We start from the raw sequence: 21,344 nt of genomic DNA, 5'->3' as shown, positions 1-21,344 counted from the left end.
GTTATGTACAAAAAAGTCACCCTGTGGCAAGTAGAGAAATGTCTACAGTGTTTAAAGAAGTTTTTGACCTCAAACTATACTGGCAAGTTGTTATTCTATTAAGACAATAGATCTGAGTGAAATAGACATGCCAAATAATTGATAAGCAGGTCAGAAGAAGAACTTACAAGAATTTCTGCTATGAAAGAACTGCTGTGGTCAGTGAGCTAGGAGGAGTTAAAGACACAGAGAAAATCTTTTTCTTTCTCAGTCTCTTTCACTCAGTCTTTCATTCAATTTTACTGTCTTTCAAATGCTCCCTCTTTTTTTCTTTTCCTTTATCCTTGTTCCCATTGCTTTTCTTTCTTTTTCAAAACTTTTGAAATTAAGAATCATATGTATGCTTGATATTTGTTGTTTGAAGACATATTACAAAATGTGAGAGGAAAAGACAAATCCAACTATAAGCTACTTAGAAAAGATATTCTTTTATTTTTATAACATCTTTATTGGAGTATAATTGCTTTACATTGCTGTGTTAGTTTCTGCTGTATAACAAAGTGAATAAGCTATATGTATACATATATCCCCATATCTCATCCCTCTTGCGTCTCCTTCCCACCCTCCCTATCCCACCCCTCTAGGTGGTCACAAAGCACCGAGCTGATCTCCCTGTGCTATGCTGCTGCTTCACACTAGCTATCTATTTTACATTTGGTAGTGTATATATGTCAATGATACTCTCTCACTTCATCCCAGTTTACCCTCCCCTCTCCCCATGTCCCCAAGTCCATTCTCTACATCTGTGTCTTTATTGCTGTCCTGCCCCTAGGTTCATCAAAACAATTTTTTTTTCTTTTTAGATTCCATATATATGTGTGAGCATACGGTATTTGTTTTTCTCTTTCTGACTTACTTCACTCTGTATGACAGATTCTAGGTCCATCCACCTCACTACAAATAACCCAATTTCGTTTCTTTTTATGGCTGAGTAATATTTCATTATATATATGTGCCACAACTTCTTTATCCATTCATCTGTCAATGGACACCTAGGTTGCTTCCATGTCCTGGCTATTGCAAATAGAGCTGCAATGAACATTGTGGTACATGACTCTTTTTGAATTATGGTTTTCTCAGGGTATATGCCCAGTAGTGGGATTTCTGGGTTGTATGGTAGTTCTATTTTTAGTTTTTTAAGGAACCTCCATACTGTTCTGCATAGTGACTGTATCACTTTACATTCCCACCAACAGTGCAAGAGAGTTCCCTTTTCTCCACACCCTCTCCAGCATTTATTGTTTCTAGATTTTTTGATGATGGCCATTCTGACCGGTGTGAGATGATATCTCATTGTAGTTTTGATTTGCATTTCTCTAATGATTAATGACGTTGAGCATTCTTTCATGTGTCTGTAGGCCATCTGTATATCTTCTTTGGAGAAATGTCTATTGAGGTTTTTGGCAAATTTTTGAATTCTGTTTTTTGTTTCTTTTAAATTGAGCTGCATGAGCTGCTTGTAAATTTTGGAGATTAATCCTTTGTCAGTTGCTTCGTTTGCAAATATTTTCCCCCATTCTGAGAGTTGTCTTTTCGTCTTGTTTATGGTTTCCTTTGCTGTGCAAAAGCTTTTAAGTTTCATTAGGTCCCATTTGTTTATTTTTGTTTTTATTTCCGTTTCTCTAGGAGGTGGGTCAAAAAGGATCTTGCTGTGACTTATGTCATAGAGTGTTCTGCCTGTGTTTTCCTCTAAGAGTTTTATAGTGTCTGGCCTTACATTTAGGCCTTTAATCCATTTTGAGTTTATTTTTGTGTAGGGTGTTAGGGAGTGTTCTAATTTCATTCTTTTACAAGTAGCTGTCCAGTTTTTCCAGCACCACTTATTGAAGGGCTGTCTTTTCTCCACCGTATATTCTTGCCTCCTTTATCAAAGATAAGGTGACCATATGTGTGTGGGTTTATCTCTGGGCTTTCCATACTGTTCCATTGATCTATATTTCTGTTTTTGTGCCAGTACCATACTGTCTTGATTACTGTAGCTTTGTTGTATAGTCTGAAGTCCAGGAGCCTAATTCCTCCAGCTCCGTTTTTCTTTCTCAAAATTGCTTTGGCTGTTAGGGGTCTTTTGTGTTTCCATACAAATTGTGAAATTTTTTGTTCTAGTTCTGTGAAAAATGCCATTGGTAGTTTGATAGGGATTGCATTGAATCTGTAGATTGCTTTGGGTAGTATAGTCATTTTCACAATGTTGATTCTTCCAATCCAAGAACATGGTATATCTCTCCATCTGTTTGTATCATCTTAAATTTCTTTCATCAGTGTCTTACAGTTTTCTGCACATAGGTCTTTTGTCTCCTTAGGTAGGTTTATTCCTAGGTATTTTATTCTTTTCGTTGCAATGGTAAATGGGAGTGTTTCCTTAATTTCTCTTTCAGGTTTTTCATCATTAGTGTATAGGAATGCAAGAGATTTCTGTGCATTAATTTTGTATCCTGCTACTTTACCAAATTCATTGATTAGCTCTAGTAGTTTTCTGGTAGCGTGTTTAGGATTCTCTATGTATAGTATCATGTCATCTGCAAACAGTGACAGTTTTACTTCTTCTTTTCTGATTTGGATTCCTTTTATTTCTTTGTCTTCTCTGATTGCTGTGGCTAAAACTTCCAAAACTATGTTGAATAATAGTGGTGAGAGTGGCCATCCATGTCTTGCTCCTGATTTTAGAGGGAATGGTTTCAGTTTTTCACCATTGAGAACAATGTTGGCTGTTGGTTTGTAATATATGGCCTTTATTATGTTGAGGTAAGTTCCCTCTATGCCTACTTTCTGGAGAGTTTGTATCATAAATCGGTGTTGAATTTTGTTGGAAGCTTTTTCTGCATCTCTTGAGGTGATCATATGGTTTTTATCCTTTAGTCTGTTAATACGGTGTATCACATTGATTGATTTACACATACTGAAGAATCCTTGCATTCCTGAGATAAACCCCACTTGATCATGGTGTATGGTCCTTTTAATGTGCTGTTGGATTCTGTTTGCTAGCATTTTGTTGAGGATTTTTGCATCTATGTTCATCAGTGATACTGGTTTGTAGTTTTCTTTTTTTGTGACATCTTTGTCTGGTTTTGGTATCAGGGTGATGGTAGCCTCATAAAATGAGTTTGGGAGTGTTCCTCCCTCTGCTATATTTTGGAAGAGTTTGAGAAGGTAGGTGTTAGCTCTTCTCTAAATGTTTGATAGAATTCGCCTGAGAAGCCATCTGGTCCTGGGCTTTTGTTTGTTGGGAGATTTTTAATCACAGTTTCAATTTCTGTGCTTGTGATTGGTCTGTTCATATTTTCTATTTCTTCCTGGTTCAGTCTTGGAAGTTGTGCTTTTTTAAGAATTTGTCCATTTCTTCCACGTTGTCCATTTTATTGGTGTATAGTTGCTTGTAGTAATCTCTCACAATCCTTTGTATTTCTGCAGGGTCAGTTATTACTTCCCCTTTTTCATTTCTAATTCTGTTGATTTGAGTCTTCTCCCTTTTTTTCTTGATGAGTCTGGCTAGTGGTCTATCAATTTAGTTTATCTTCCAAAGAACCAGCTTTTAGTTTTGTTGATCTTGGCTATTATTTCCTTCATTTCTTTTTCATTTACTTCTGATCTGATCTTTATGATTTCTTTCCTTCCTCTAACCTTGGGGGTTTTTTGTTCTTCTTTCTCTAATTGCTTTAGGTATAAGATTAGGTTGTTTATTCGAGATTTTTCTTGTTTCTTGAGGTAGGATTTTATTGATATAAATTTCCCTCTTAGAACTGCTTTTGCTGCATCCCATAGGTTTTGTGTAGTTGAGTTTTCATTGTCATTTCTTTCTAGGTATTTTTTCATTTCCTCTTTGATTTCTTCAGTGATCTCTTGGTTATTTAGTAGTGTATTTTTTAGCCTCCATGTGTTTGTATTTTTTACAGTTTTTTCTTGTAATTGATATCTAGTATCATAGCATTGTGGTCAGAAGAGATACATGATACGATTTCAATTTTCTTAAATTTACTTGATTTGTGACCCAAGATATGATCTATCCTGGAGAGTGTTCCATGAGCACTTGAGAAGAAAGTGTATTCTGTGGTTTTGGGATGGAATATCCTATAAATACCAATTAGGTCCATCTGGTCTAATGTGTCATTTAAAGCTTATGTTTCCTTATTTATTTTCATTTTGGAGGATCTGTCCATTGTTGAAAGTGGGGTGTTAAAGTCCCCTACTATGACTGTGTTACTGTCAATTTCCCCTTTTATGGGTGTTAGCATTTGCCTTATGTATTGAGGTGCTCCTATGTTGGGTGCATAAATATGTACAATTGTTATATCTTCCTCTTGGATTGATCCCTTGATCATTATGTAGTGTCCTTCTTTGTCTCTTGTAATAGTCTTTATTTTAAAGTCTATTTTGTCTGACATGAGAATTGCTACTCCAGCTTTCTTTTGATTTCCATTTACATGGAATATCTTTTTCCATCCTCTTACTTTCAACCTGTATGTGTCCCTAGGTCTGAAGTGGGTCTCTTGTAGACAGCATATATATATATGGGTCCATTCAGCCAGTCTGTGTCATTTGGTTGGAGCATTTAATCCATTTACATTAAAGGTAGTTATCGATATGTATGTTCCTATTACCATTTTCTTAATTGTTTTGGGTTTGTTATTGTAGGTGTTTTCCTTCTCTTGTGTTTCCTGCTTAGAGAAGTTCCTTTAGCATTTGTTGTAAAGCGGTTTGGTGGTGCTGAATTCTCTTAGCTTTTGCTCATCTGTAAAGGTTTTAATTTCTCTGTCGAATCTGAATCAGATCTTTGCTGGGTAGAGGAATCTTGGTTGTAGGTTTTTCCCTTTCATCACTTTAAATATGTCTTGCCACTCCCTTCTAGCTTGCAGAGTTTCTGCTGAAAGATCAGCTGTTAACCTTATGGGGATTTCCTTGTATGTTATTTGTTGCTTTTCCCTTACTGCTTTTAATATTTTTTCTTTGTATTTAATTTCTGATAGTTTGATTAATATGTGTCTTGTCATGTTTCTCCTTGGTTTTATCCTGTATGGGACTCTCTGTGCTTCTTGGACTTGATTAACTATTTCCTTTCCCATGTTAGGGAAGTTTTCAACTATAATCTCTTCAAATATTTTCTCAGACCCTTTTATCATCTCGTCTTCTTCTGAGACCCCTATAATTCGAATGTTTGTGTGTTTAATGTTGTCCCAGAGGTCTCTGAGACTGTCCTCAATTCTTTTCATTATTCTGCTCTGCAGTAGTTATTTCCACTATTTTATCTTCCAGGTCACTTATCTGTTCTTCTGTGTCAGTTATTCTGCTATTGATTCCTTCTATAGAATTTTTAATTTCATTTATTGTTTTATTCATCATTGTTTGTTTGCTCTTTAGTTCTACTACGTCCTTGTTAAACGCTTCTTGTATTTCCTCCATTCTATTTCTAAGAGTTTGGATCATCTTTACTATCATTACTCTGAATTGTTTTTCAGGTAGACTGCCTATTTCCTTTTCATTTGTTTGGTGTGGTGGGTTTTTACATTGCTCCTTCATCTGCTGCATGTTTCTCTGTCTTCCCATTTTGCTTAACTTACTGTGTTTGGGGTCTCCTTTTCGCCGGCTACACGTTCATAGTTCTCATTGGTTTTGGTGTCTGCCTCCATTGGGTAAGGTTGGTTCAGTGGCTTGTGTAGGCTTCCTGGTGGAGGGGACTGGTGCCTGTGTTCTGGTGGATGGGGCTGGATCTTGTCTTTCTGGTGGGCAGGGCTGCGTCCGTTGGTGTTTTGGGGTGTCTGTGAACTTAGTATGATTTTAGGCAGCCTCACTGCTACTGGGTCAGGTTGTGTTCCTGTCTTGCTGGTTCTTTGGCATGGGGCATCCAGCACTGGAGCCTGCTGGCCTTTGGGCGGAGCTGGGTCTTAGCATTGAGACAGAGATCTCTGGGAGAGCTCTCGCCGATTGATATTACATGTGGCCCGGAGGTCTCTGGTGGTCCAATGTCCTGAACTCGGCTCTCCCACCTCAGAGGCTTAGGCCTGAGACCCGGCTGGAGCACCAAGACCCTGTCAGCCACACGGCTACGCTTCAAGCTAATTCCTCCTCCAGTCCCAGTGACCCAGCCCAAATGGTAAAACTGTTTGCAAAGCTCTGGGATCAGGTATCTTGGATATTCCTTGTCCTACGCACAGCACTGCAGTAAGCAACAGTCTCCCTCCAGAGTGTGACAACCAGACATGGCCCGTGGAAGGGGTACCCGCTCCCTCCAACTTTCTCACAGCTTTGCTTCTGGCACCCCACCTAGAAAAGATATTCTTAAACATAATGTCAGAGGAAGGAAGTAAAGGTATAGAGAAAGGTAAAGTAGACAAACCAGTGATAGCATTATTAGTATTAGATTAGGCTAAGACAAACTGCATTAATAATGATAAAGAGGATAAAGACAGGAGGATAAAGGGACCAGTTCACAAGGAGATTACAATAATGCTGAACCTTGACATGCCTCACAACATAGCCTGATAAGTAGTATCATGTCCTGCAGCCCGACTGCTTGGGTTTGGATCCCAGCTCTAGCACTAACTAGCTGCAAATCTTAGGCAAGTTATTAAACCTCTCTGTGCCTCAGTTTCCTTATACTGAAAATTGGGATGCCAGTAATACCTACCTCTTAGACCTCTTAGAACTGTTACGAGGATTAAGTGAACTAATACACATAAGTATTTACAATAGTGTCTGGTATCATAAACATAGCATTTTTATTGTTGCTGTTGTTGATGTTGGAATTGTTACCCCAAATCATACCAAAAAAAAAAAAAAAACCAACAAAATTCCAAGGAAAAATTGGCATGTCAGTAATCTTAGTAGGAGATTTTTAACTTACTCTCTAAGACAAATATGTTTTAAAATATTTGAGAACACTGTGAGATAGCTCCAATAAAATATTTAAACAGGCTTTATCTTTCAAATCATCAGACACAAAAATGTAAATAAAACAGTCCACATAACAAAAATACAAAGTTGAAAGGAAAAAATAAATGAAAAATGAAATTCAGAGACCAAAAAAATAAGATGACAGAAGTTAGATAGACATAACCATAAATGTGAATGCTTAATATATTAAAATACAAAGTCTTAGATCATATTAAAGTACAAAACCTAATGATTTTCTACTTTATAAGAGACATATATAAAACTGTGGCAATGGGCTTAAAAATTTAGCAAAATATCAAAAGTACAAGTCAAAATATAGTACAGATGACACTTTTATTATGAAGTTAAGTTACAAGGTAAAATTATAGGTAACAACATTGTATAATACTTTTGGAGATGAATGATGTAACAATATTTTTTTAATTGTGCAAAATAATGTTCTAAAATGTTCTCAAATACACAACAATCCTTGAGAAGGTTGGTATTAAATATATACTTCATAAACTTTTACTATGAATAAAGCAACTTTTACAACTATCTAAGGAATATAAAGTAAAACATATCTGTATATACCTCCATTTAGAATTCATTTTCCAAGCTCCACTTCCCAAAGGGCATGAATATTCGAGTCTGAGTGCTTACTTCCTTAGTTGGCTGGGTAGTTCATGAGCAGTCTGGAGACAGACCACCTGCTTGGGGAATTGTAGGACATTTGATTCACCCAGACTTATAGTAAGCACTCAGAAATGTGGTTGGGTTGTTATCAGTTACTCACACCCAGGCCCAGGCAGGCACATGGCTAGAAACTCCAGAATGCTGGGAGACAACTGGAGGGTATGAAAACCTCCTAATGTAAAAAGGTTTCTCTGAGGTCTTGGTGGGCTCCTCACTTAATTATAACGTGATAATTGGAAGCTGGGTACCTTCATAAGGACATGAAAATCAGGGAAATTTGCACCTCTTACTGGGAACACTGCATCCTTTGTTCTGTAGGTGTGTTATATCCACAGTCTGTCTGTTGGCCTCTTTCCATCCATGATATCATCATCACTCCTGTCACCTTGCAGGTAGAAAGTCAGGTCATGGATACTCTAGATAGTAGAGGACCCAGGCTAGAGCAAATCTACATGTGAACAGCTGCCAAAGTGCCATCTCTTTTCTGTGTTCTGGAAATTTTGTTCCTATTCCTTTCGGTGCTTGATACTATTGCAAAGATTTGGACAAGAGGTCATGCAAGCATTATTGAGAGTGAAGTATATAGAAGTGGAAAAGTGGTATAGCTCTAGTCCCAGAAGAAGCAGAGGAGAGTTTGGGATATTTTAATTCTGAGGGGTCAATGGTCTGTTTAGGTTCAGCTCAGTGTGTGTCTTCCCCATTTTTTCTTGATGGCATCAACATTCTACCTGACATACAGGCTCCAGGAGACATCCATGGAATCATATTTTACCCTTTACTCTCATATTTGCCAGGTCCTGAAGAGACATATCTCACAAGAATATATTAATGTCTAATACCTATTAGATTTTTGCTAGAAATTCAGATGTTAATCTCCTTTCAACTGTTTCTTTCCCATTTTATTCTTTTATATATATATGTATTATTTTCAGCATACATACCATGGACTTTTTGAATCCCTCTTCAGTATTGCCTTTGTGCCAAATGGTAAAAAATTAACCTAAGAACCCTCCCAAAAAATACTAAAATGGTCCCAGTGTAGATTATTAATGATTTTAATCTGTTAATATTTAAAGGTCAATGATTTTAACCTCATTACTACTAGATTAAAGACGTGACAACATACTTCAGGTTGTTACATGAGTTGGCTAATAAAATCTTCCTGAAGTTCTGAAGAACTTGCTTCTCCTAAGTTAGTGACAGCTTCACAGTTGGCCCAGCCATGCTTTGCCTCATTTTTGTTTTCACATAGCATTTTTTCTCTCTCCTTTCAGGTAGAAATTGAGAAGCTGGATTACCATCATTATCTGCCTCTGTTTTTTGATGGGCTCTGTGAAATAACATTTCCCTATGAATTTTTTGCTCGGCAAGGAATCCACGACATGCTGGAACACGGGGGGAACAAGATTCTTCCTGTCATTCCACAGCTCATTATCCCGATAAAAAGTAAGTGAACAGGTAAAAAAGCATCACTCAGTTTATATGGTGCCACTTTTTGACAACTTGCTAATTAAGCAATAAAACACAACAGACTGAGGCTATCCCCAGGTTTTGCAATAATTTTTATAAATTGACTTATGGGGCCAAACATCCCAAATCTCCTAATATATCCCATCATTGATACTGCAGTGCAGCTTAGCGACATAAATAAACTAAATTGCATGGGGTTTACACTACCTTAAAATGTTTCATAGTAAAGACATAAGCATTAACATTAATTTGTACATTCAGAAGTAAAGTGTATAATATACAATACAAACACAATTATATTTAGTATCTTTTATGCAGCAGAATTCACAATTTTAAGAAAAAATCTGGAATGGAGAAAAGATCAACGTTATTAAATACTTGAACTTTTTTGTCTACAGTAGATTATCTGGGGGGGTCTCTCGAGTAATTCTGTCACTAGTTTTTTCTGTTTGTCTATAAAATGAGATTGTGCTTCCTTTTTGTGGCCAATTTATTCTGTCCTGAGTCCCTACAGACTAGTTGGCTGAGAGCACCCCTTTAAAAGTGTTTCTGAGAAAAGCAAATACTGTACGCTAACACATATATATGGAATCTAAAAAACAAACAAACAAACAAAAATGGTTCTGAAGAACCTAGGGGCAGGACAGGAATAAAGACACAGATGTAGAGAATGGACTTGAGGACACGGGGAGGGGGAAGGGTAAGCTGGGACGAAGTGAGAGAGTGGCATTGACATATATACACTACCAAATGTAAAACAGATAGCTAGTGGGAAGCAGCCGCATAGCGCAGGGAGATCAGCTTGGTGCTTTGTGACCACCTAGAGGGGTGGGATAGGGAGGGTGGGAGGGAGAGAGATGCAAGAGGGAGGAGATATGGGGGTATATGTATATGTATAGCTGATTCACTTTGTTATACAGCAGAAACTAACAAAAATAAATAAATAAATAATTCCAAGAGAGAGAAAGAATTGAGGTGAAGGACAGATGAAGATGAATGGCAAAATGTTGATAACTGTTAAAGCTGGGTGATGGGTATGTGGGTTCATCATTCTCTCTACTTTTGTATATGTATTTGAAAATTCCCGTATTAAAAAGCTTAAAAGAAATAAAATAAAAGTGTTTCTGAGATGTTCATTGTCCAGTGCGATGGCATCTCATGGCCCCAGACAAGACCCTTAGCCACTTCCAGTCCAGTCTCCTCACCTCGCTGCCGTCCTGCTGACGGCCCTTGAAATAGAGCCACCCTACAGGGACGAGATTCCAGGAGGGGGTGCCGGCCTCTTCTCAAGTCCAAATGGCCAGGACTGGCCCCCTCTGCAATCCCCTCAAGCCCCCAGACTCTGCCTGCACCAGAGTTGCCGACCTGCACTGTTGCTGCTGCTTCAGCTTTTGTCACTGCTGCTGATTGAAAGCAGAGGTTGGTGCCTCAGCAGGTCATGGGCAGAGGAAATCCCACCCTTTCCCAGCCAGAGCTGCCCCAGGCATTTTACCCACTGGCTCTGGGCCCAAACGCCCCATGGCTTCAGAGGAATGAGCAGGTCCCTGCTTCCCCACCCCGAGTTCCACTCACTCCCACCTCCAGGATGGATGGCTGCCCAGGATGATTGACGGTACACCTGCCTAGTCTCCTAGGATACAGGGGAACCCCATCCTCACTGTCTCAGAGGTAGTCTTGCCATATACTTTGGCCAAAACAAGAACAAAATAGTTCAACGTTGGGTCATTTCCCACAGTCTGGATTACTTAATCTGATCCGTGGTCACTATTTTATTGATTCGAATTAAGTGTCATTAGAGTTCTAGATTTTTGGCAGTTCTTCCGTCACTGTATAAATTGAGTCAACTTTAAAATTTGCTCTCATGTCTTTGAGATTTCTGTAAGAGATATGTAACTGACCGCTTCCAATTTCCACCAAGACATAGAAAGTGAAACCAAACAAGAGGACAGCGATACCTGCTGTGAAAAGCAATGTGGAAAGAAGAACTACTCTTCAAAAGCGACTTTATTAAAAACCAATTTTCCTTTCCCCTCATGCATCAGCTGAGTGAAGGGCTAATCTTTAAAGGCCTTCAGGAAGGATATATAATAATGAGTTATATTAAAACCTTTTCCAAATGTGATTTATTCTTTCTAACAAGTCATAATTTTTGAATATGTTAAATTCTAGTAAAAATGCTACATTTTCTAAAGATGATGCACAAGTTTTATCGATAAACAAAAAAGCCCAGAACATTCTCCCCAGGAACTATCTGGAGAGTACATTATCCTTTTCTCCTGCACCCACCAGAACAGCAGCAATACCGGAAGTCTGTTCTTTTCTTTACAATAAACTGTTCATGTTGGGATCCCTGCCTTCTCAGGAGTCTCTCCCTCATAGCCCCACTGAAAACACTGAAGGGCAGAAAGAGAATTTCTAAGAAATATTTTGATTATACCACTTATAATTAAAACAGTCCAAATTAGAGTATTGTAAGCCAAGGTGGATTGATTTTCAATTTTATTTGATTTAAGTATTTTGAAGATACTTAAATGAGTTAAGAGAGAAGTGATGTGTTCTAAAGACACATCCTAGAGTTCGTTTGCTGATGAGTGAAAACATTAAGAACTCAGTAAACATGATCTGTCAGGGAATAGTAACTATGTATGAATTTGATCATTTACGGTTCCAGAAGCAATGAAAGTTTCTCTTGGTAGATATCCTAGTTTGCCGTCCTGGGCTTCTGCTATTATATACTGATCCTGAGTCTAACTCAGCTTGCTTCTTCTCACTCTGTCTACATCACTGAAAGCCAAACTTTACTCAGCAAAGAATAGTGACTAACTATGCAAGATAATGCACGGTTCCAGCACAGTGTGAAAAGTATTACATACATAAACTACATTTTTCAGGTGGAATTCTGGAATGGAGCTAGTTGATACAGAAGCAGGCTGATACACATAATTGGCATAACATATAACAGCTGTGTGTACCTTATTTTCAAAAGGTACTATTAATAAAATTTTGGCTCATTCCAGGGGCAAAAGTTAACCTCACCATCACCAGCTAGCAGTTCTTTAACATCTTTTCTTGAATTCTAATTCATCGATAATTAATATCTCTGAAGGCAAAGCAAAACATATAAACTCCCTGTGGAGCTGTGAATGGGATTACCTGCCTATTTATTTCTGGAATCTGGGGTTTGTTTCAACTAAATGAAAGGTTGATAATACTGGAATGAGAAATGGACACATTCAGTGGCTCTACGATTTCTAACATAAAAAGAGATAAGAAGACACTTTACTTTCTGCTTCTCTCCTTGGCTCAAGACCCCAAGTGGGGTCATCGAGTAATAACGGGAACAGTGCACATTTAACACATTGTTCCATTTCTGTTGCTTTATGGCATCACTACAGGGCCTCCTCTTCCTCTCCCACTTTCTTATTTCCACCTTCTTGAGTTATTCTGGGTCAGAAACTACAAAAAAGTCCCAGTATAAAGAAGTCAGCGTTGGCAATGGAGCATTGATTGCTGAGAGCGACAGCAAAACGTTGTAGGTGAGGATGAGGTGAGAGGAACCCTCTGAGCAATCCAAACTGTGGATTTTCGACTTCTGTCCACTCCATCCAGTGAGGAGAACAAAAATCCATCAAAATCCAGCAGAGCAATCCCAGGAAGAAGTCACTGGAAGCTTTGCCTATGGAAAGCAGAAGGGGATTCCCATAGCAGCCAGGAAGACAGGAGGTGCCAAGAGCAACCTGCAGACTCTGGGTTTAGAGCTCTGTCTCCTCAATAAAAGCAAGAACAATAACAATAACCCAGCCACACGGGGCCATTCAAAACAAGTTGCTACACACAGGGAAGAAAATGTCATGAATAGTCAGAGGAAAACTGTACCTCAACAACATTTTGCATAGGATCCAGAAGAAACTTGTAGAAATGTGTTTGACATCCTCAGCATTCAGGAAGATACAGCCTCTATGACACAGAAGCAGAAATTTACAAGAGGAAACCAGACTCACATGAAAATAAGCCAGTGCTGACTGAGAAGAGGGAAACTAAAAATGTCAGAGCAGGATTAATGTCCCCCCAGAGGCACAGAGAACAATCAACTGCACAACATGGAATTGTAAATGTAGACCACCACCTTAAGAATCTCCCTCCGAAAAGACAAGAATAAAAAAGAAGGTGAGGAAGGACTATAAAATGGAGAACATAGGACAAAAGCAGCAGCTAAAAGTTATAGGGGTTCCCAAGAGGAATCATCAAAGCAACAGGAATAGAAATGATAATGGCAGAAGGAATTGAAAGAAATTTTCAGAGATGAAAAATATCCCTTGTTTTGCAGGTAGAAAAGGCTCATTACAAGCAAAAACATCTGGACAGGGAAAAAAATGGTACACACCAAGAAATAAAAATAACTGGGGCTAAGACATTTTCCGTAAGAGTAAATTCCAGACAGCAATGAGAATTGGAGGAGAATCACCTTATGTGCATTTCATCCCTGTCATATGAGTAGCAAGACATGATGTAACAAACTGAATGAAAATTGGTTTAAAAAAAGAAGAAAGAGAAGGAGGAGAAGAAAGAGAAGGAGGAGAAGGAGAAGAAGAAGAAAAGACTCACGGACTCAGTGAGCATAATGCCCTCCTGCCCTTCGTACAAAGGGTTACTGTGGATGTGCTCCAACTCTCAGAGAGTAAAGCCAAGATAAGAACCCAAAAATGAGAATGTCATAGTTTGAAAAGCAAGTTGCATTAAGAGCTACTAAATCTAGAGTTAAGTGTAAATAGTTGATGGAAAAGAGTTTCAAAACTGCAAGAAATGTCAAAGAATCATTTTGCAGTAATGTGGCAAAAATAATTCAGAGAAATTGGGTATAAACCTTCAAAGTCAATGGAGAAGATAAAAGTATTTAAAACAGAGTCTATATATTAAAAGAATGACATTGAATAGGCAGCAAGGAAGTGCTGAGCCAAAAGCTCAAAATAAGGTGAAAATGTGAAATCAAATATATCAACTATGAAAATTAACTTTCAGATTGGTTTGTGAAAAACAAAATCTGAATATAAACTCTCTCTATATATATAAAAACAAAATAATACTTAAACATTTAAAAAATAAAATCTATATTGGGGAAAATGAAGAAAAAGAAGGCAGGTGTAGTTATTTCAATTTTAGAAAAGTAGAATTTAATGAAAAGAAGTTTTATGTGTGTAAAGAGGATCAATTTATATTGATAAAAATGTTCACAATAAAGATGTTATTGTCATGACCCTTTGTGCTGTGCAAACCATGACATCATGTTTTAGAACAACAATCAGCTGCTATACTGATATTTTTTGCCTCTAGAAGAAGAGTAGACCTCTTGATTGAGAGACAATAAGATGTTGGTCCTTCCTCCACTGCCTGACCTTGGGGCCTAAAATCTACATATAGTCTTTACCAACCCAAGGGGACAGCCTACTGTCTAAAGCACCAATTCCAAAACTTCACTGTGCACACAAATCATCTCCAGACCCCAGTAAAATGTAGGTTCCACATCAGTAGGTATGAAGTGACGTGAGATGCTGCATTTCTAAGAAGCCCCCAGTTAATGCTGCTGCTGCAAGGTCAAGACAAGGGTGACCAGGCCAAGATTAGGCTGGGACTCCTCAGACCCTCCCACAAGATCCTGGGCATGAGAGCAAGGTGGGGAATGAGCTGGTGGAAAATAGATGAATGATCATTTCTCTTATATGTAATAAAACCAAAGACACTGCTTCATTCATAATGTGACTAATTAGAGAAATGTAAGATTCAGTTTTTAGGCCTTAAAAGTAACCATTAATAGATTAAAATAGATGGTATATCAGATGAAGTACTAGGGAAAGAGAACTGAAACACTGTCATTAAGGAAACAACTTAAAAAAAAAAAGACAAGGGAGATTGCAAAAAAAAAAAAACAACGAATGAGATGACAAAAGGAAAACTAAATTATCTGTGATGATCACAAATAAATGGGAGAAATAATCACTAATCACAAGAAAAAAGCTTTGGTGTGGAAACTTCTTTGAGAGGTTGTTCCCACTGATTGTTCCCAACAATATGGTTCTGATGAGAGCTGCCAGTCACTGAGAAATGGTAAGAATCTGGCTCTCTTACCCAAACTTGCCTTCTTTCCCACTCCACCCTTCCAATATAGTTACATAGTTTTGGATAAATCAATAATCAGTTGTTACACTATTGTGATGACATAAATACTGTTCACTGCAAATCACACCATTACTATGATTGCATTTCTTTCTTAGGCAACTTGTTTTTCTTAGCATTGAAAATTGCCTCTCATTTTGTTTGCTTGTTTCGTATATACTTACTATTTCTTTTCAAATATTTCAGGATCTAGCAAATGAATATTATTTTCCAGATGTTCAGAGCATCAGACAACTCATCAATTTTCTTTCTGTTCATGGAGATACCCCTTGCACCCTCCCTCTTTCTGCTACTTCTCCTTACTCCTCTTTCACGTTTGACCTCTTTTTTTCCTTTGCCGTTTGTCCTATTTTCCTCATTTTTAAAGTGCACATCTTCCAGTAGTTTCTTGTAAGTATATGAAAGGTATATTTTTCAGGCCTTGCTTATCTGAAAATTCTACCATCACACTGCTTATTAGTTTGGCTCCACTGAAAATCATTTTCATCCAGAATTTTGAGGTCATGTCTCTGCTGCCTCCCAGGTTCTTACATTGCTTAGAAAATCTTGATGCCACTTGAGTTTCCAGCCATTTGCCTGTGGCTTGTTTCCCTCAGTCTCTGAAAGCTTTCTGGTTCTTCTCTTTATCGCTGGTAATATGAAATTTCATGTTGATATGCTTTGATGTGGCTGTGTTTTCATTCATTGTCCTGGGAAATTTCAATTTAGAGACATATGTCTTCCAGCACTAGAAACTTTTCATGTATTATTCCTTTAGTAATGTTCTCCCTCTATTTTCTCTTACTTCTCTGTCTGTAATTCCTGCTACTAATATATTGCACCTTGTGGGCTGTTTCTCGAATTTCTTTATCCTTTTGCTCATATTATCCAACTCTGTCTTAGTTCTACTTCCTGGGAAATTTCCTTGACATTATCTTCCAAAAATATGATTGAATAATTTGTTAATTATTGTAATTTTATTTTAATCTCGTTGTTCTTTTAAAATAGTATTTTGTTCCCTTCTTTTATGAACACATTATGCTCATTCTCTTATCTCTCCATGAATATTTACTATAGATTTGTAGGATTTGGGTGTTTGTGTATTTGCTTTTTTGCTTTCTGACTCATTATATCCTTCCTTCCCTCATTCAGTAACAATTACCCTCCTCTTTACTAGATTTTAAGACTTTCCCAATCCTGCGTATAGATCAACAGGATAGTGTACTAGTGTACTAGTGAGCATAGACTATGGAATCAGACTGCTCACCTTCTAATCCTGGCTGCACTGTTTAGTTGCCACGTGATCTGAGGCGAGTTGCTTTACTCCATGTAACACTGTTGCCTGATCTATAAAATGGGGATAATATTATGCATTTATATTTTCTCTCTAATTTATTGTCAGCCAGTGGTTTCTGTACTTTATGTTTAGTATTTTTTAAAAGTCCCACCTTATTTCTATTCAACTTTATGGTTTATAAATTTTTAATTTTTTATTGAAGTATAGTTGATGTGCAATATTGTATTAGTTTCAGGTGTACAACATAGTGATTCAATATTTTTATAGATTATACTCCATTTCAAGTTGTTATAAAAGATTGGCTCTATTCCTTATGCTGTACATTATATCCTTGTAGCTTATTTATTTTATACATAGTAGTTTGTACCTCTTAATCCAATACCTCTATCTGGCCCCTCCCCCTTCACTCTCCCCATTGGTAGCCACTAGTTTGTTCTCTATATCTGTGAGTCTGTTTCTGTTTTGTTACATTCATTCTTTTGTTTTATTTTTTAGATTCCACGTATAAGTGATAACATACAGTCTGTGTCTTTTGCTGACTTATTTCACTAAGCATACCATCTAGGTCCATTCATGTTGTTGCAAATAGCAGAATTTTATTCTTTTTATGGCTGAGTAATATTCCATTGTGTGTGTGTGTATATAAATACTATGTGTATATATAGTGTATACACACATGTATATATATATCACATCTTCAAGGCAGTTGGTTTATCTGTTTTCCTTAAGTTTTTGGTTTGTTTTGCTTTTGTATCATTTTACATTAAAAGCATATTACTTTTATTTTTATTGTTCCTCTTTTGGTAATCACAGCATGTAAGGCTATGACTTTGCTTCTGTGTGCAATTTTGAATTAATTCCATTTATTTTTATACGTATGTTTCTCCTTGTCACTATATTATAGATTGTATTTATAGTTTTGATGATTCATTTGAACAAAATAATACATTAAAATTTACAAATATTTAGAGATTTTTGTCTTCATGGTTATTTTATTTATATTTATTGCTCTGTGGCAAGAGAATATGGCTTCTCTATTTACATTTTTTTGGGAATTTACTGAGGCTCTTATTAGGCTATAGGAATGCTCAGTTATTGTCATCATGGAGGCTGAAAAGAAAGTGAATCCTCTCTATGATATATATCTTAATATATATTTATTCTATCATGTTCTTCAAATAATTTATATATTATTTTCTCTTTCACAAGCTGTGAGGTCAAAGACAGAAAATTATGCTGAAGTTTCGCACTACAAAAGCAAGGAAACCACCATATGTCTTGGAAGCTTTCAGTGGGCTAGGCGCTTTCCTGGAATCATATTATTCAATCCAGCTACGATAATCCTCATTTCACAGGTGACAAAACTGAGGCATGTAAAATTTAAGAAAAACATCCATGTCATACAGTTGCCAAATGGTAGAATCAAGATTTGAATCATATCTGGATCTCCTGAGCTTCTTCTCTTCTTTACAAAATTCAGGGCTGCGTCTATCACTGCAAATGACTTTTTTTAGGCACACATGGAATATTTACAAAAATTAACCATGTCCTAGCCCATAAAACAAGTCTCAAAAAATATCAAAGCATGGAATTCATACAAAGTATGTTGTACAACTAAGATGCAATTTACGTTAGAAATCAGTTTTTTAAAGCAATAACTAAAACATTCCCATATATTTTGAAATTGACATATACTTTTATATACCCCATGGGTCAAATAAGAAATTCTAATGAAATTATAAAGTATTTTAACTGCACAATAATGAAACTATCACATAAATTACATATTAAAAGCTTACCAAAATATTACATAAAAATGTTACAAAAAATTACATTAAAATATTTACCACATATGACATGGTAAAGCAGTGTTCAGAAGAAAATATGTAGCCTTAAACATGGTATCAAAAAGAAAAAAAGGGAAAAATAGTAAATGAAGTATCCATCTCAATAAATGACAGGAAGAACAGTAAAAGAAAGTCAAAGGAAGAATAAATTATTAGTATAAAAGCAAAATAAAATAAAAATAGAAAACAGCCATGCAAGTGAGAGCATCAAAAACCAAACATTGTTTGGTTTCTTGAAATGATTAATAAAATTGATAAACATTTGTAAAAGCTTATAAATAAAAAATGAAAAAAATGAAAGGCAAAAATAACCAATATCAGAAATAGAAAAGGAAATGTTATACAGACCCTACAGACATTGATAGGATATCTTGATAGGATATTATAAACAACTTTATCCCTAAAACTTTGAAATTTCAATGAAATAGTCAAATTTTTGGAATATATAACTTAACAAAATTGACACCAGAGAAATAGAAAATAAGTTAAAGTACAAACAGTAGTATAACAAGTGAAGAAATTAAGCTAGTAATTAAAATTCCTCATACAGAGATAACTCAAGGCTCACATAGCCTCACTGGTTAGTTGTGCCAAAGACTTAAGGAAAAAATAATTTAAATCTTGCACAGATTTTCTCAGACAATGAAAACAGAGAATATAGACTCCAACTCATTTTATGGTGCAACATAAACTTGATACCAACAAGGACATTGCAAGAAATTGCAAGAAGGACTCTTCCAGGACAATCTCATTCATGAATATCAATGAAAACTTTCTGAACAAAATTACTAGCAAACTGAATCCATTGATATATAAAAATGATAATTTCTCATGACAAAGTTCATTTTATTTCAGGAAGATAAGATTGGCTTAACATTAGAAAAATCAGTTAATGCCATTTACATTTGTGTATTAAGGGGTAAAAATCAGATGATCATCTCAAATGATGGTAAAAAGCACTTGATAAAATTCAACACCCATTTCTATTTTTAAAACAAACTAAGGATAGAAGGGAGTTCTCTTAATATGATAAAAGGAATTTTTTTTCAATCAGAGCAGGCTAGGTTATATTGAAAGAACAACCAATCTCCAAAATCAAAAGCTTAAAACAATAGTGACTTTAAAAAGTTCTGTTTCTCATATCTGCTATGCACCTATTGCAGGTTAATGGGGGAGGTGGGGTGTTCTGTTCACTATAGTTGCTTAGGGGCCAGAATGTATAATCCTACCATGGACATTACGGCTAATATATCATAGAGTCTCTGGATTCTGTTATATTCTTTTGAAGAGTGTCAGTTCTAATTCTAATGGAGAGTTAACCTGCTAAACACAAACTCTAAACTTTGTCTTCCCTGTAGTGAACAGGAGGCTAAGTTCTTTCATCTTCAGTTCTTTCACCTTCCAGCCTCTGCTTATCATCTGGGCCTACTGAGATCTCTCTCATGTGTGTACTCCTTAGAGATCAGCTAAGGTAGAGTTTTCTTGCAGGTTTTTTGTTTACCTCATCTGTGGGTCTCTACCTTCCAGGATCCCCCCCTTCTAATTTTTTACATACTCTGCCAGCCCAAAACTCTGTTCTCTGATACCTCAATTAAATATACCTTCTACTTCCTTCTGCCTCAGGACACACACCTTAGTTTTTGTAGGCAAAAACTTTTCAACTCAAAATCTTACCTAGTACACTTCCATCTTGCAAGGACAGACTCCCATCCAGCTTCTGCCTACTTTCCATTCTTTGGCATGGCATTCAAGGATTCTCATTAAATATCTGGCTGCAAGTTATGTTTCTGACTTAATTTCTTACTATTTCCCCTCATGCACCCCATGCTGTAGCCAAACTGATTGTGCTATAGCACTTGTCTTGCCCTTTTCTATCTTTGCTCTTTGGGGCATACCCATTCTCACACATCCTCAAATGCCTAAACGTTAAGGAACCTTCAAAACCCACTTCCAATAGGAATTGTCCTGGAGAGCCTCTTCTGATTGCCCTCTCCCTCCCTACCCTCAACTTCAGTCCTCTCCCCACTCTGCCTTCCTATTCCCACAGAACTTTGAATTTTTCTCTCTTACGTCACTTAGAATATAATGTTAGAAAGTGATATGTCCCCACAGCATCTAATGTACTGGCTAGTACACAGTAGATGCATCAAAATATTTGCGTAATTTATTTAATCAGGTACATAACTGCTATCCATACTGAAATTTGTATAGGTGTCATGATCAAAAGTGTGAAGTGGCCATTTAGGCTTGCCACTGTACTACGTGTTATATAAAAACTACCTTGTAAGAATCTCTAGTATGAAACAGCAAATAAAGCGTATAATGATATAATGCTTTCCATTTATTGGAGAAATTATTTAAGTAGTGAGAGTAATTGTTTATTCATCTACATTCCCTCATGTGACTCTTTGTTTATGAGCAGTAACATACATTTGTGAGATGGTCTACTAGGAGACAAGGTGACCTGGCTAAAGAATTACAGAAATATCACTGATCTACAAATAGGTCATAAAACAGTGGCCTCATTAGGAGAGCTCTAATGAGTTGAGGTCACCCAGCTATAAAGGACAAACATGCACAGACACAGCTGAAGCAATTTAAACAATACTATTTTCAAAAGCAAAATGGTATTTTTAAAGAATGCCCAGTGGAAGAAAACATACCAAGTAAGAATAAAATATGAGAATCTGTATCACGATACAAAAATTATTTTGAGAATTCTATTTAATTAGAAGGGAACAAGTCCAATTGAACTGCGTTATTCTTTATGATCTAATAATTTCACTTATATCACTTGAAATTTTCCAGGTAAATTATTTTAAAGGTGTTAAAAAGTAATAATTTTTAATTTAAGAAGAAAATATATTATTTGTTCTAAAAATATGGAAAAAATTCATGTATTACTTAGGATTATTTTGATTACAAGACAGAAAAAGAAAACTAATTCAAAGCTTCATAAAGAATTAGGTTTGCTTAATAAT

At 36.5% G+C, this 21,344-nt stretch overlaps 1 protein-coding gene across 2 annotated transcripts in view; it reads left to right on the top strand.

Moving 5' to 3' along the window:
- The window catches only part of PACRG (parkin coregulated), a 505,850-nt gene that overhangs the window by 271,114 nt on the left and 213,392 nt on the right, over positions 1–21,344 (top strand). For both annotated transcript variants that reach the window (XM_082404659.1, XM_082404658.1), the window contains exon 3: positions 8,874–9,045. In XM_082404659.1, coding sequence (XP_082260785.1) covers positions 8,874–9,045 — 172 coding nt within the window. The remainder of the gene's footprint in view (positions 1–8,873; positions 9,046–21,344) is intronic.

Source organism: Balaenoptera borealis (assembly GCF_965194805.1).
Source record: "Balaenoptera borealis genome assembly, chromosome: 9".
In the NCBI taxonomy this organism is placed as follows: Eukaryota; Metazoa; Chordata; class Mammalia; order Artiodactyla; family Balaenopteridae; genus Balaenoptera; species Balaenoptera borealis.
The sequence above is the reverse complement of the archived record's forward strand: the minus strand, read 5'-3'. Positions and strand labels throughout refer to the sequence as shown.